The following is a 17075-nucleotide window of genomic DNA, read 5'->3' on the forward strand; positions in this document are numbered from 1 at the left end:
ATGCAGGCTTGTTTGCACAACAAGGATAAATAATTATATAAACTTTTCTCAATCTAAATAGTGGACTTTGGTAGAATTAAAAAATAAGTGTAGTGCAGGTCTATGATGATTTTTAGTGTTACTATCATCTAGTTTTGATTCTGGTTCTGTTTTGGTTAAGTCCTAAGTAGTCCTGATTTTGAACTGTTGTAGTCCTGTTTTAATTCTGGATCAGTTCAGGGTCTGGTTGAATTGGGGTTTAGTCCTCGTGTGTTGATACAGCCCCGACTTTGTTCTGCCTTGCTGCTTAATTAAAAAACTAGTTTAAGGTATCCTGCATATAGAGCCTATTAATCTACCCCCATCCCACATGCATACTACCCTTTAGGGCTAAGCCCCAGGTGTATCAAATGTCTGCCTCCGCCTCTGTTGTACTCATCCTCATCCTGTATTCATATACATACGAAAATGTCTGTTCTGCAGGCACAGCATCGACAATGAGAACACGGTTGCCTGGGACGGAGTCGCATTTCCTGCTTGAACTAAGTTCCAGTTTTCCTCTCGTCTTTCCGTCTTTAGCTTCTGTTGTTTTGGCGGAGGGAGTAATGCGAGCGCTTGCTATCGCGTGCGCGTAACTAGGTACATGAGCGGAGGGAGTAGAGATGAGGAGGTAGCGCACGCGAGGCAGAAAACCCGCTTTCGGATTGGCTGAGAGACACTGGTACCCAGCTCAGTGAAGCTCGAGAAATTCGCCTCAAACGACCGGAAGTTCCACCGGAAATCGCATTCTTACATATAATGCAACAAACCGTAAGAAAATAATATTTGGGATAGAATAGGTTTCCACACAAAGTATTACGTCACATTTCATTATATCAGATAAGCTGAGTTCGGAAAATACTGACCAAAAACTTCGCGGTATTCGGTTTTCTAACGGCGTGTTTTGGCCGCATCCTGGGACGTGTTCGCGGTTGCTGCTAGCTTTACTTTGGTCCAGAGAAAGAGTGAAGGATGTGACTGAAGCCTCTTTCGCGTGCCTCATCGGCCCTGACTCACTACGCCGTTTGTGTACACTCCTACTGCACTTTGCCTACGAAATGGAGCTCGATGGAAATTAGCAAGCGTGTACCTCTTCGAATTCCCACCCTTACCTTTGGAGAATGATCCACCGGCAGGTTATTTTACCCCAGGTAGGTCGCCTCCATTGTTGCCTTAACGTTGATGTAGTCTCATATCCTGCCAGTCTCCAGCAGCGGGCCCAGCGTTCGGTAACCCGCATTTATGTCATTCTCTTCCGTGTGGAGGAAACGTTACGCTGAATTGTTTAAAAGTGAGTGATTTATTGTAACAGTACATAACGTCAGCAAAAATATCAAGTACATAGCCGCAGCATTTAGGCAGAGTGCCTTTTCAGAGGCGGTTTACTTTAAAGCCAAACGTGTTTCCCCAGTAGCTTAATTTTCTATTGCTGCAAGGGCGTAACATCCTTTAAAGTTGTTATTTTGTGTAATAAAACATCTAAATTCAGACTGTGTCAGCTGTATTACACGTGCCGAATTGAAGGGTGGCGACTGCTGTATGAAGACATTAAGCCATGTTTCAGTGAAAACCTTGCCCTGCTCTGGTAAGCAGCGCTGCATTAAATTAATTAATTTCTTGAATGATGTTTGGCGTGAATGTATTGGCGCTGAAGATGTCGGGGCCCTACAGCGTCGCACTGAGTTCTTCCTCCTTATTTGTAATGTACCACGAGCAGGCTATACAAGAGAAAGGCTTACCCCCTCCAGTCTTTGTGCGAGGATTCCCATCCACAAAATCCTCTTAAATACTGGAGCCACACATGATCTGTGTATTATTTCCTTTTGTTTGCTTCTGTTCTTTGGAGACATGATAATAATAATAATAGAAAAGGTATAGCCATGAAGAGACAGCATTTTTCCAAGTTTGGGGGATGCATATCACCAGTGATGGTGGTTGTCTAGCTGTCAAGCTGCTGAGTAAATTGTGACCCACATAAATCCTTGTAACAATGGGGAAAAGGCAACGTTTACTAGGTATTGCACACTACCATTTGGTTCTTACTATGAACTCAGATCTTCCAGTATCAATAGGGCAAACCTAATTTTTGCTGGGTTTTCTGTTCTGCTTCTGAATGCATGCCACTGATTTGCCACCAGCTATTTTTAACATATTCATAATTATGCACATAGGTATGGTTGGTACCAATTAATGGTGGATATTCTCATATATGCAGTATTTTTGTTGTATAATGTCAATTATGTTCATAGTTCCTTTAACTGCATGCAAGTCTGCAGTGGTTGGCTGTCTCCCAGAGGTGAACTCAGGTAGTTTATGATGAATATGAGAACCAGACCCTGATGTTTTCATGTAACACCCACTCCACTGTAAGTCACACAGGCCCAAGTGAAAATGATTTTTCTAATGCATTGTCAAATTTAAAGCATGATAAAACAGAAAAGCACTTTGCTATTTTAAGGGAAATCCCTGCTTAACCAATCCATTCTTCTGTTTGATTCGGGTCTCTGATTATTGAAAAAAGCATAATCATAATTATTTCTCAGTTATTTAATTTGATTGTTAGTTAACATTAACATTCACCAGGTGGATGTTGAACTACTTGGGGGTAGGGTTAGGTTTCATGCTAACCAAGTCTAGTTTCAGAAACCTGAAATTAATTGCTTTCAAATGAATTCTCTTCCATGCATTTTGGCTTTATAGATCTTCACTTGTGAGATTGCATTTGGATACACCAGGTAGATGAAAACTTTGTTGTTTTGTTCCAACAGAACTAAACAATGAGTGAGTTTTGGCTAAGGTGAAACACTCATTTGGTTTAAAACGCAACACAAAATAGTCTCATAGTAAAAATTAAAAAAAAGTAAGCACTTTACCCAGATTTTCTTTATTCATAATTAAATGTAACACGAGTTCTGATCCAATCAGCTGAATGTTGAATTATCTTTACATAATTCAGCATCATTGTGGATTGCATATGTAAAAACATATTAGTTACACTGGCAAGAAGAAAGTCAGATTTATCGAGAGAATTCTGTCAAACCAAATAGAAGTGCAACATTTTCTGTTTGGCTGGAGAGAGGCCAAGTCAGGTCAACATGTACAGAAAGAGGAGCAAGACAGTTACTGTAGCAAGAGCAGGTTAAACATGTCTTTGTCTGCTCATGCTAACTGTCATGGCAACTCGGATACAATCAAAATAACACCCAATATGGGAAAATGCTGTTGAGTGGATAACTCCTCAAAGTGATCAGGTAATGATATATAATAATTAAAACTACCATGATGTTCCTGCCACAGCTGGTTGCCTAACATTATTTCCTGACACCTGACAGTTTTTCAGCAAAATAAATGACAACATAAAAATTGATCTAAGCAAGCAGGAATACTGTAAATAAGCCAAACAACAGTTTAAAAAGAAATATGAAAATGGAATAATTTAGGATAAGTGCAGCAGCTTCTGCCACTTAGCTGTAATGTAATCATTTCATACTTCAGCCTGTTAAAAGACACTGCTTAAATGTATATGCAAGAAACAGAAGAGGCAGATTTCCAGTAATAAAAGTGTACTTGATAGAAGACTATCACTGCATGAGAAGTGTAGCCTGTAGCTTTTTTCATTCACGAGGTTTAAAGGACTAAAGGTAGTTTAAAGGTAGGCACTTGAGTCACCAGTTTCTTTTTAGTGAGTTTTGCAGAGAAAAGTTATACGCAGTCAGAAGCTCTACCAGCACTTCAGTTTTGTGTGTGTTTGTTAGCAGTCACTGCTTTGTGTCACTTGGTTTGATTTAGACAGTAGCGACAACTGTGCAACATGTTTATCAAGTTTACTGGGACATTATAAGCAGTGTTGGGACTAACGCGTTATTAAGTAACGCGTTACAGTAACTACGTTATTATTGTGGTAACGAGCACGGTAACTAGTTATTATGCCAAAACCGGGAATGCGTTACTCGTTACTGGGATTTAGATAGGCTCGTTACTGATGTTGAACTTTATTTTGTTCATAAGGTTAATTATTAGAGTTGCCAACCGTCCCGTAAAAAACGGAATCGTCTCGTATTCAGAGAAAATATCATGCGTTTCGTATTGAGGTGAAAAGGAACACAGTTTTTTCCCGGACTTCAGCTACAATGAAAAAGACACAAAGCTGGAGTTATTCTGTGTTTACGCTGCACAGCTGCCTCTTCTCTCATTCTCTCTCCCTCCCTCTCCTGTTTCTACTTCAATCATGAAACTGACCAATGATCAGCTGATCGGCTTTTCTCTCTTGTTTATTTATCGCCCACTTTGCGCCAGAAAGAGGAAACCAGCGGATGTCGCGGTAAACAACAGCAGCACTTTTAAGCTTGATCAGCTGTTGTTAGAATTTATTTAATATTAATTTCTAGTATCAGCTGATGTTGGCTGGAGCCACAGCTGTAAAGCTGCTGGTCATGATATCGGTTTGGTTATGTGATGAGAGGGAAACATGAAGATGAAACCAGGAGATGTCCTTACTGAATCATCAGAGCTGTGATGGAGAAACAGGTTTACCTTTTAGTTAACATGAATGAGTTGAAGGGAAGTTATGAACTGTTTCTGAGAGACAAATAACACCAGGATCCTTTTCTAAGTAGCTGACAGCTGGTAATTGTGCAGGGGCGGGTCTAGCAAAGTGTTGCCAGGGGTCCATGTAGGGCATTAAAAGGGAAAGGGGGGCACAAGGAAATACTTTCTTATTCTCATTTAAAATGTCTCACTTTTAAAAAAATAATTATCTGAGTCTTGCAACAAACAATTGATAGATTGATACATATATACCATCAGAACAGTGTACATCACTGTCACAACAGTGTTTATTTTCATTCAAAGGCTTTATGATTTTTCCTATAATGGTGGGCCGGTCTCTAGTCAAAATGCCCGGGACGATTTTTTTGTCCCAGTCCAGCTCTGTATGCAGCTCATCTTCAGTCTGGTGTTACCTACATCTTCCTATTCAGAAGGCAGAATTTCCGAGTTCTGAGTACAATCGAAAGCACCACGACTGCAGTTTTTGTGTTGGATGTAAAAAGCAGGCTAGGATAGAATCAGGTGTGGGATTTCTCTCGTGGAAATGTGCACATTATTTTTTCCTTTCTATTGGTAGGTGGCACAGTGCACTTGTGGCAAGTAAGCAAGCTAGAAGACTGGCAGTCTTGCTGGGTATCCAGTTACGGAAGCAACACATTAACAAGAGAATTCTGAGTAAAACCAAAGTTACTTTCCCTAGTAACTAGTTACTCTGAAAGTAACGAGTAACTTGAAGTAACTGAGTTACTTTTGATAGAAGTAACTAGTAATGTAACTAAGTTATTAATTTAAAGTAACTTACCCAACACTGATTATAAGAAGCAGAGTATGCCATTGGTCTTTATTCCTAATGATGTAGCATAATAGCAGTTTTTTGTTTCAGTCCTTTAACATCCCTTTTATAATTTTATCATGGCTAAATTGTGGATATTTTAATATTGAACGATTCAAATAATGCTGAGAGATAATTTGATTTTAATGACTTTTCTCATCTAAATAAAATATGGAAGGATTTAATTCTTCTTTATTCCCAAGAAAGTTAATTTGATTTTGTGCATCAAAATGGCTGTGTTAAGTGTCTACAGAGGGAGGAGTGAGTAAAACGATAAATATCCAAGTGAGTGAGTCAACCCCAGACTCATCCTCTTAAATAACTTGCGCTACTTTACCACTTTTAGCACAACAGACCCAATCTGATCCTCCACACTAGAGTTTTAAAGCCAGTACTGAAACCAAGGGGGAAAAAAAAGATACTTAATACTAGTGGTGCAACGGATCACGGTTGATCCGTAATCCGAACCGATCCCACTCCACGGTTCGGCACGCATGTGATCCGAAGATTCGAAAAAGAAGAAAAAAGTATGTGTATGGTGCGCGTGGTGGGTCTGTCAAGCAATAGCGGGCCAGCGCTAGCGGTCCAAGTGGAGGAGCAGAGGAGTTTGCGGCATTTAAGCAGCCCTTTGCTGCCCAGTCCGACCGGGCTAAAGCTATTACAAAAGCTGTTGAGGTGTTTAGCTGCAGACGGGAGGCCATATTCCGTTGTGCAAAACAAGGGGTTTAAACTATGATGAACGTGCTTGAGCCACGCTATGATATCCCGTTGCGCGTCCGCTTTAGTGGCAAGATCGTACCCAGGCATGTATAAGCAGGAAAAGATTAAAGTTATGGCTGAACTGTCCCAGGCATCTTCTGTTGCCCAACTACAAACGGGTGGACCTCCAGGTCAACGGAAAGCTATGTGACCGTGACCGCTCATTATATCACAGCGGAGTGGTAGATATAAAGCCCTGTACTGCCCTATATTGCACCTTAATTAGTTTTTATATAATTGCGTGGAATGAGTCTTGAGTTGAATGTTTTTAACAGGCAAAAAATACTTAAAAAGTTAATAAGTAAATGTAAAAATTTTTTTTTCTTTTTTTCTTTTTTGCTGATCCGAAAATTGATCCGATCCGTGACTTAAAACCGTGAGATTTTTGATCCGTTGCACCACTACTTAATACCATTTCCAATGCCACTGGGGAAAACAGAGCAAAAAATGCTGTTATTAAAAAAATGGGAAAAGATTAGAATAACACACGGTAACAGCACCATTTAAGATGTCTGACGTAGTGCAAAAAACATGCCAACCTCGTTAGCATTTATGAGAACTCTTTAATTTAGTGTGAAACTGGAGCTTTACTGACCTCTCAAACTCCTTTATGAGGAATGCTTTGGGAGGTTCGTTGTGCTGCTTGACTTTGTAGGGTCATTTGCACAATATAATATAATATCAAATATGTTGTGTCTTGGTCCAACTTTTTAAGCAGCTGCCTAAAGATGTCCTTTTTTACATGTGACTACGTTAGTAAATTCCATTCATTCTTGACTTTTTCTGTCTAATGGAGTGCAGATAGCGAGTGCTCCTGCCACACTTGGTGGAGTCATTTGTTTACATTTATATCGAACATCACCAGCTGTTAGTGTGTCCTCGTCTGTAGCTCAGTTGTGTGTTGTTTCCACCTTCAATGGGAACAATATCTTGCTAATTAATGCGCTTTATTGGAGGTTTTTGAAGTAGCTGTCTTTTTCGACTCATCGGAGGCTGACATGTGGCTCTTGCTCTCAGATATATCCCGGCTTGTCTTGTTGTTGCTGCGTGCACTATAGAAAGTGCATGGCGTTGTTATAGAAGTGATTGCAGTATGACATTTTCATACCATGCAACAATTTAAACCAGTATTATCACAGATGATGGGATATGGCACAGCCTGAGAAGACTATTGTTGGTATTAAGACTATTATAAATCGGCATGCTGTTATGATTTTTAGTATCTCACAACCTGTTTTTTTCTTTCTTTTACTTCTTGGATAACACTACTGCACACACAGCATCAGGGCAAACATAGCATGCCGTTTATGGCCTAAAAGTGTTTTTCCTTAAGAAATTAAACTGTGGTCAGTATTGTGGTAGACCTCAATTTCATTAAGCTGTCTTTCCATTGAATTTTTAATCCCACAGACAAAAACTCAAGAACAATAAAAAACAAAACAAAACAAAACAAAAGCTAAATTTACTTTGCCAGCTTAAGTTTGTGTGCAAGAAACACTCATGTGGAAGGCGTTATTCTGCAGAATGGAAATGTAGGGACACAAACAGATCTTAACAGGAAGAACTAGTATCTGCAAGTTTCATTGCAAGTTTCATTACATGCAAACAGTATCAGTCAAAATATTCAATCCGCATCTACCCATGGCTGTATTTCCAACTAAAACTGCTAGACAGCTTGACAGTTAAATAACAGAACTGAAGTTGCATGGACTTACTCACTGGAGTTTGTGTACACCTTTAGGCATTATGGGAACTCTATTGTAGTTCTCAAAGTTTTTGTACTGTATATTGTAGCAGATACACTCAATGTTTATGTGTCCCAAATACATGGGAGAACAACAGGAGTCTAACCTTCTCCGGGCAGGACCTCTTGTATCATTTCAGTACACTTTAGGTTTTTTCCTATTCTCAACTGTTATTGGCTACAGTACATAAAATGATCTCCAACAAAAGACATACATCAACACCAAACACACTAGACTGACACTGCAATGTTGTAATCAATCTGCAGATCTTTTCTCCTGTATTGTACTGTGTGTAGTTCTGTTAAATGATAGAGTAATTTGATGGAGTAACTCCAACTTACTTTTAAAAATAAAAACATTACATTATATTTAAGCCGAGTTCAAAATGTCCTTTTCCCCAGCAACTGCTTGACATTGCTGGGAAAACCATTAGAGCTCTGCATTGATGGTATAGCCTAAGACTTCACTGCGTCAACAATCTGGTCTCGATCTGTTTAAAGTACAAATAGAAGTATTGATATTTGGTTTGTTATTAGGTTTTACCAAGAGCTCAGGTCATGTTTCTGATTCAGAATTGAGTGGATTGTTACTTTGTATTAAGTCGTTTTAGCAATTTGCTTTGATTCTGTTTATAGGTCTACAGTACATTATTTACAGGGACCAATAGGATCGACGGGTACGTTAGCAAATGGGTCCAGTCTTAGTTTAAAAAGACATAATAGCACCAGCGAGGGGGGGGGGGGGGGGGGGGTCAAATTAGCGCTGTTACTAAATCAATGGGTTTGGGTTCAGTTAGTGGTACAAGCTGTGCTGAAAGAATATTTGATTGTATGAATGAAACTTCATTCGAAAGTGACTATTTATTATGAGCCTAAAACAAAATCCAATCCTAACCATAGCCAATGGCCAGTTTTGAGATGAAGTGAAGACTCTACTAAGTGACCACATTCCTGATGATAGTCAGGTCATCACTCAGATTAATACTGGTTCTGTAGTACACTGTGTTTTGCAATACCGTGTTCTTGAAACTCATGAAACTTGTTCATGAAAATCATTATGTAAAGTCCATGTTGCTCTCATGTGCTTATATTGGTCAGGGAGCTCTCTGTTGTAGTGCTATCACAGTAGAGGCTTTCAAATCTCTCCCATACTGGACTGAATAAACGTCATTTTGAACGTGATTATACCAGTTAATTGTGCAAATGTAAGAATAAGCAGGAAATACAAGTGGGGACATTTCCTAGGAGAGTTTTGCCTTAGTGTAGCTAGCTATGGCACTGTACTAATGTGTAGCTATGAAACTAATGAGCACTGTAGGGATTTGAATGTGACTGTATAGTTTTTGTCTTCTCTCTTATTTGCATATGTGTGTCACACATGAGCATTGTTTTTTTTGATGCATATGTACTCAGTGAGTGTGTACTCAGTGTACCTTTAACTGTTAGTCAGGCTGTTAGAAAATAGAAGGGTGAGTAAGAAAATATGAACATAAGGTATCAGTGTGTTGGGATGTAATATTGATCATTTTTTCATTCACACTGACGTGCAGATATGAGCTGACTCTCCAGTCGCAGATGTCAGACTGTCCTTGAGTACATAAACTTTTACTGTATTGTGTTTAGTCAAAGAAATAGAACAAGTGCATTTAAAGATTTGTTATTTATCCTGATTAATGGAAGCAAATTAAACTCTTGCTGCAAGCTCAATCATATTCTGTCTTATTCAAATTTTTGTCTGGGCCATTTTTAGCATAGCTGCTTTTCCTGTAGTAGGTCAGTCTGTAGTAGTCCTGTTACATCTCTTGGTCTTGTGCTTCTCATAGATACTCTGCAGTCTGGCCAGAGAGTAATCCTTCAATTTGCTTTTCATTTTTGGCAAATGGACAAAGTTGCAGGGAGGCAAATCTGGCAAGTGGTCCAGCTGGTGAGCAAAGTTTATGTTGGTGTTCCAGAAAAAGTGCCTACGTGATGTTTTTCCTGCTTGCCAACACCAGCTCTGATTATTTGCTGTAAGTTTCCTCCTCTAGCTAAGTGAGAATGTTACAGTGGAACTAGGGGCTGAACTCACAGTGAAAAATCCTGTGAATGCTGAAAAATGACGCGCATAGTCCTGGCTTTATGACCGTGACATTGTAGACTTAGAGGCGAAATTCAAGCCAGATTTTGGAGAGTTACTGAAATTAGACTAGTTACATAAAATGATATGTCATTGCATGGCTATCTTTGGAGCTATTGTTGGGCTAATATAGACACAGAAGCACTGAAATACTTTAGGTTGAGGGTTGAATTGTTCCTAATTACATGTTGGGGGTTAGTCTGTGGTACTTGATTGGCAAAGTTCTGTCGTAGGGCAGGAAGAAGACATGGTTTAATTGGAGTCATTCTCCTTTTAAGGGGCTCTGCTGGGTGTGCTTGTGCGAATGCAGACATTTTGCAAACTTGCAGGGAGGCAGCTCTTGTGCTTGCAAAATAAAGTTTGGTTGTGTATAAGTCAATGGGAAAATAACCTGTCACCTACGCAAATACTTTGCTGCTTAGTTGATGGTTTCATAGCTGGTGTCACATCTGATTGTTTATTTCATAAATTATTGCCATCAGATCAGGGTGTTGTTTAGGGTGGGCCTTAGGTGGAGACACCTGGGGACCTACACACACCTGAACTAAATCTGATAAGGAGACACTGAGGGGTAAACTAAAAATAAGGCAAAAGAGTCTAAGAGTAACTTGACAGAAACACTTAAAACAAAGACGAATACTAGACAAGAAACAAAAGGATACTGGAGATAATAAAAGAGATAATACCCAAAGATCCTCACTTTAAAACAGCTGAGGTCAAAGGCAAACATTGACCTTAAATCATAAGACTAATGGTTATAGAAAGGACTGTACACCGACCATAGGCCACAGGCAGAGTGTAATAATAGTAAAGCTGAACTCAACAAGTAGCACTCACAGAGTGGAAATGAGTGCAAGGTGCAGGATTTTGTTATTTGCCCTATTGAAACCAATTTTAATATATCTGACATAAATTTCAATACAATTTTTTTTTAAATACATTTTTTTATTAAGGTGAAAATGTTTAATAATAAATATCAAATTATGTATTTCACCCTCAGAATTTATATTTATTCAGAACAGTGCGCATGTATTCAAATTGTTATGTATTTAAATGGTTAGAACCTGTTACTCTGATGTACATAACAAAGTCAGAATAACATATCATGATATTTAGAATGGCCACATATCATTCCCTGTATCAATATAAAAAGTGGCAGTAAGTTTTAAATAGCTGTATATGGCATTATTAGCACTTTGCCCTTCAGATCAATCTGGTGACCTTAGAGGAGATGCTAGCGGTGGAATAAGGAATTATATTTTAAATCCTTATGCATTACTTTCTATATTTTGGCTGCACACAACATTTGTTAGAATAATGGTTACAAGACTTTTTGTCAATGTTCAACTAATACATGATTCAGTAAAAGTACTAGATGTAGTCCCTGATAATGCATTGCTTTAAATGGAGAGAATCTTGAGGGATGGCTGTTATGAGGAAAGGCAGCCCAGAAACTTTACCAACGGGACACATCGTAGTGTGCCTCAACTTTCGGTCTTTTACCCAAGCTAATCTGCAATTTTTTGGTTAGGTTTAGTGATTAGAGATCTGATCTAGATTATCTTATTAAAATTTGGGACACATTGTCAGCAGTGGACCTTGGATTCATCGGGTGTTTCGGCCATTATCACTAGACACCCTCATCCAAGGAGGCCCTGCCAGGGTTGATCAGGCCCCGGAGTGTGTCACTGGTTTATGTTAAATTGTTATTTCTCTTCTTTCTTCTTTTTGTGTCTCCATGTGTATCTGCCCTGAGTAAGGCTAATCCTACAACTTGGTTGGTGGTAGGCCACAGTCTTCAAGGTCATTAAGATGACCTTGAAGACTGCAGTGGATGTAAGCCAAATTTCATAATCAGAATACTTTTTTAATCCCAGAAATTATGTTTACATTTTAATGGATTGTTGAGCCCAATCTACACCTCTACAATGTTTTCTTTCTAAACTTTCTGAGCTTTCACCTTTACAGACAGACATTTATGGAAAATCCAAACCAAAATCGTAACTTCCATAGCAGAGGTAGAAAAAACAACAACAAAATAGTGCAGAACTTCTCAGAATCTCAGAAAACTCAGAAAATGCAGAAAATGCTCTCTTCAAGGCTGAACAAATGAGCATATATTAGTGTTTTGCTTCTACAAATCAACACTTTTTCCGCTGTTGCCCCACATGTGGAAGTAATGCTACGTTTTGCTTGAAACTGCAAGTTATTGTGTATATTGTAACACTAATGCTGTGTTTCCCTCAGTGCCTCGGGACATTTTATGAGCCAGGGTGGCTGTTTGCTTATATAACACAGTGATAGTAGGCCTGGGGCTGTGTGGAGAGCGAGGATCCGTGGTACTTTTTTGCTAGTCCGTTAACCCTTGGTTACGTAGAGTGACACAGCTCCATAATATGTCAGTATAAACAACTCTGTCTCACCCTATATAAAGTTTAGCAATATCATTTTAAAAATTCAATTTACTGCCCAGTCATCTAGGGCTGCCACAAACGATTATTTTGATAGTCGACTAGTCACCGATTATTTTTGCGATTAGTCGACTAATCAGATCATCATCCATTGGACGTAAAACGTACAGCTTATTGCACCGGCAGCATCTGCTCTTATATAACTATCATTAGCTTACAGCTTTAAGTGTTTAAGGTATGTGCTAACTAAAAATAAAGACAAGATGATAGTTTATTAAATTTTAATGAAATTTGCAGATTGTTTCGGTGAAGTTTAATAAACTCCTTGCTATCTAAAATATAACAGGACACCGGAGTAAATTCTCGAGCATCTCACACTTCTGATAATCAGCTGTCTGCTTGACCTTTATTCAGCTGTGTAAAAACTAGAACTTTAATCTCAGCCAAACCGATTTACTCAGGAACAAATAAAATACTAAAAAAGCCAAACAATAACATTTTTAAGTTATCTAAGTGACTTATATATGTTTAACCTGAGTAGCGAAAGACGGCGGTGGGTTTGAAAACGATTTGCCGGGAGTCCGGTGTTCTCACGGGCTCTAGTGACCTTGCCCCCGGCTAGCTATCGAGCTAGTGGGTAACAGACGTCTCCGAAAACATCGGAGCGCTTTTGAAAATATGTGGTGTCTTGATAAACTGAGCAGATATTTGAGGTTTACGCAGCTACATTCTCGCCTGAAAATATGTTAAACGTTTATTTTGTGACCCAGAAAGAATAATAAGAGTAACATTAAAACTAACTAGCTGCCGCCATTGTTGGAAACTGAGCTGGGCTGCGCTATGAATTCTGGGACACAGCTTCTTCTTCTTCGGGGTTTAACGGCAGCTGGCATCCTTGTACATGCAGTGCTGCCATCTTCTGTTTCAGTCCGTTATTACACTCTTAAATCCTACTACTTATTCCTGCGTCTTTTGGGATCTTACAAAGCTTCAAACGACGCGTCGACTATTAAATCAGTCGTCGACGATTTTGATAGTCGACGTAATCGTGACTAGTCGACTAATCGTGGCAGCCCTACAGTCATCCCATAATAGTTAGTCTTCATCCTGTCTATTTTTTACTGATATTTATTTTTTATTGAAGTTTCATATTTTCAGGTTGTGATGAATTCACAGAAAACAACATTCAGAGACTTCTTGTTAATATTTGTAGGTTTGCTTCTCCACTGCAGGAACACTGACCATGTGAACATCTGCAGATGCACATGAAAAGTGATTTTTGTTGTATGTGTTGTAACTGTGTTGAGTCTATATGTCTGTTCTATCTGTGCTATATTTGTGTGTTCTCCATGTCTCTGTTTCCACTTGTTTCTCCATCTGTGCTTCTTTTCTTGAAGTATTCATATTTTTATCTGATAAAGATGAAGTATGAAAAGATGATGATGATGTTTCCCCCCCTCTAACACCCTACTTCACTTTCTCCTCTGCATTCACTGCTTCTGCTTTTTGTTTCTGTGGTTTGTAACACCCCACCGTTCTCCTCCCACTTCCCTCAGGTTTTGGTCTGCTTTGGGTTGACTGGTCATTATGCTGATGCAGCTCTGTAGTTTCAAGGTCAGTGCCCCCTCCTTCCTGCAATCACTCTCCAGCTTCTTTGTATGTGTACCTCCACCCAGCTTCTGTTGTGCATTTATGAAAGCTGCTGCAAATTTTACACACACACACACACACACACACATTGGTTGGCCGATAAAAAAAATCTTATTTGTAAACTGTAAAAACTCCACAACTGTATTTTAAATAAATACCATAGCTATATATGATAAACTAAAACCTTAATTGACTCGACTTACAGCTTAAAGTGTTACAGAACAACACTCACAAACTGAAAACTTAAAACTTTGGTCAGTTCCAAAGAAATAAAGTAGTCATAGTACAAGAAAAAAAACTACCTCTACACTGCATCAGTTTTTTGTATACAAACAAACTGTTTTCAGTTATTGGCTAGAAACATTCAAATGTAAAGAAAGGAGAACAAAAACAAAACTGACACCTAATTTTGGTCTGCTTATTCTTTAAATGGTACACCTTTGTTCACATGAAGTACAGTACTGTGTCGATAGAGTGGGCAGTGAGTTGTAATCAAGGTCAGTTACTTTAGTCAGTACATGCTGCTCTGCTTCTTTCCTGAACTTTAAATAATCAATTCCCCAGTTTCTCAACATTGTTGTCATCTTTTGAACCTTGGGCTGTATCCGCTGACGTTAGCAGTGTCAAAGCATCCTGTGGTCTCACCTGGAGTCCGGTGCAGGCAGTTTTTCAAATTGGTAGAGTTCATTTGAATTATTTTTCTGGCTTTTACCTGTACTGCGAGTCGAGTGTTTTTACCAGTGCATGAAACCACATATTTTCAGATACAAGTTTGTAATGGCCATTTTCTTTGTGCGTATTTATTACATGGTGTGCTGTGGGGAAAGGCCTGTTCTAATGTTTGAGTCTAAGGTTTATTTTGAGCACCTGATGGCTCTTTTTTTGCTTCTCCTCCCTAAACTCTCTTTGATTACTCTTTCACGTGATCCTTGCGTAGGTGGTAGAAGAGGTTTGTCGTGTTTGAGTCTGGGGTGGGGACCGGTTTCCTGCATAATTTGCATAGTACAGTTTTCTGGTCCGTGTCAGACTTTTCATAACCAAACCATGTCCATGCTAGCCCCTCGTTTAGAAATAAGGTCCTCGTATTGTTTTGACTGGTCCTTCTGTTTGTCATCATTTCAGTTTATTTTGAAAAATCTCAACAGGATCTTAAGCTTTATTGTGAAAGGTTTATGTGGAAAATAAACAAGTGGACGGCGGCTGGGTTTACCGCTGTTGTTCCTAACGGCAACGCGTGAAAACAGTCGCCTGTCTGTCCGTAGTGTGGTTATTTTAAATATAAGGCAAAGAGAGAACTTAAAAAAATTAATATAGCAACTACAGTGACCATCAAAACGATGAAAAAATATTGCCGTAAACAGTTTATTTTGCGACACCACGAAACAAACAATAGCGTAAAATGAAACGATGGACGTTTTCATATCATCATCCGATATATATCGTTATATCGAACAGCCCTAGCAGAGGTGAGAAAAGAAGGGCATTCCAGAAGCTTAACGTTAGTTTGCTTTGTCCATTTCAAAACATTGGACAATGGATTGGATGAACATTTGGATCAATTTGAACATTTTGGAGCAGGTGTGTTTTTTTGGTCAGCACCCTCTGTCCATAATAATGTAAAACTGGCTTCACTGTCAACAGTGAGACTAGTGTTGCAGCAGCTTTAAGTTCATGTCAATTGACCTGAGTTGTTCCTGAACACCCTAACTAATCTGAGGGTCTTCTTGCAGACTTTGGCAAAGCGGTGACACATCCAAATAACTTGTACTCTCATACAGTTGTTTGGACTGATGATCTTGGAATCTTGAGTTGCTTAGAAATGGCTCTAAGAGACATTCACAGCTTGTGTAAATCTGCAATCCTCGTTCATAGCTCTTCACTGAGTTCCTTGGACTTTCCCGTTGTTTTGACAGTGAGTGCTGTCAAACAAATCTTTTTTATGCTGGCAAAGTTGTAGTTAATCATACTAACAAAAAGTTAATAGGCCTTGGCTTTCACAAATATAAAATACATCATAGAACCTTCAGCACCACTTCTGTACAGTCAAGTGAATGTACAGTCTGTCAAACTTAAATGTTTCAGATCATCCAAAAATTCTAATATGAGACAAAAATAAACCAAGTAAATACAAAGAATGATGAGTGTGCCCATGTCTCCACCATGTTTGATAGATGTCATGGTATGCTGAAGATCACGAGTTGTGCCTTTCCTCCTCCATACTGTTTTCTTCCCATCATTCTGGCGCAAGTTAATTTGCCGAGGGTAACTAGAGGTTTGCCATTCTTGTAACCCTCTCTGTCTCTTGATTGTACACTTCGGACATCAAGTTATTTTTTTAATCAAGAAAAGAATTCTGGTATCGTCCACATAAGGTTTGTTCTGAGTCTTCCAGGCCTTTTGGTGTTGCTGGATGTAAGTGATATAACAGAAAGAAAGCACTGGCCAGTTTTTGCTTTCTCTATGATAGGTTTATTTTTGTTTTTTCAGCCTATTGATGGCCTCGGTGAAAACCTGACACATCCAAGTTGAACATTCAGAGTGCCCTACATATGTTTTATTTGTGTGGCTGCCAAGGAATAATAGGCAGAGACCTAATAGACCTGACCATGAAACAGCTTGTATATCAGTTGACCAATTCCTGTTGAGACTCTGAAAATGTGGTTATATATCTCAGAATGGCTGTAATTTCTACTGTGATCCTACCATTACTGTAGGATCTGCTGTACAATATAAAGCGCCTTGAGGCGACTGTTGTTGTGATTGTGACTGTTGTTGCGCTATATAAATAAAATTTAATTGAATTGAATTGAATGCCATGCTTTTGTTAAAAACTTTGAAAAGTTTGAACTTCAGTACAGAGACAGAATTACAAAAACTGTGTCATCATCTAACTGGCTCACTGTATCAGTGTTCAAATGGGACCCACAAGCTGACACATCAGCATATTAACTTAGGGCACAAAGACTTACTATAACTAAGAGATAAAGCACAGACTAT

The 17075-nt window shown here is 39.0% G+C and overlaps 1 protein-coding gene across 3 annotated transcripts in view; it reads left to right on the top strand.

Annotated features, from left to right (window-relative positions):
* The first annotated feature begins 801 nt into the window (after positions 1–801).
* hecw1a (HECT, C2 and WW domain containing E3 ubiquitin protein ligase 1a) overlaps positions 802–17075 on the top strand; it is a 103149-nt gene continuing 86875 nt past the window's right edge. For 2 of the 3 annotated variants that reach the window (XM_084938750.1, XM_084938752.1), the window contains exon 1: positions 802–1169. In XM_084938750.1, coding sequence (XP_084794876.1) covers positions 1140–1169 — 30 coding nt within the window. In that variant the 5' untranslated portion in view covers positions 802–1139. Of the gene's footprint in view, positions 1170–13984; positions 14043–17075 lie in introns of all 3 variants that reach the window. The other variant, XM_084938751.1, reaches the window with a different exon arrangement.

This window comes from Perissodus microlepis, chromosome 9, assembly GCF_051167445.1.
Source record: "Perissodus microlepis isolate ML-2025 ecotype Zambia chromosome 9, ASM5116744v1, whole genome shotgun sequence".
Lineage (NCBI taxonomy): Eukaryota > Metazoa > Chordata > Actinopteri > Cichliformes > Cichlidae > Perissodus > Perissodus microlepis.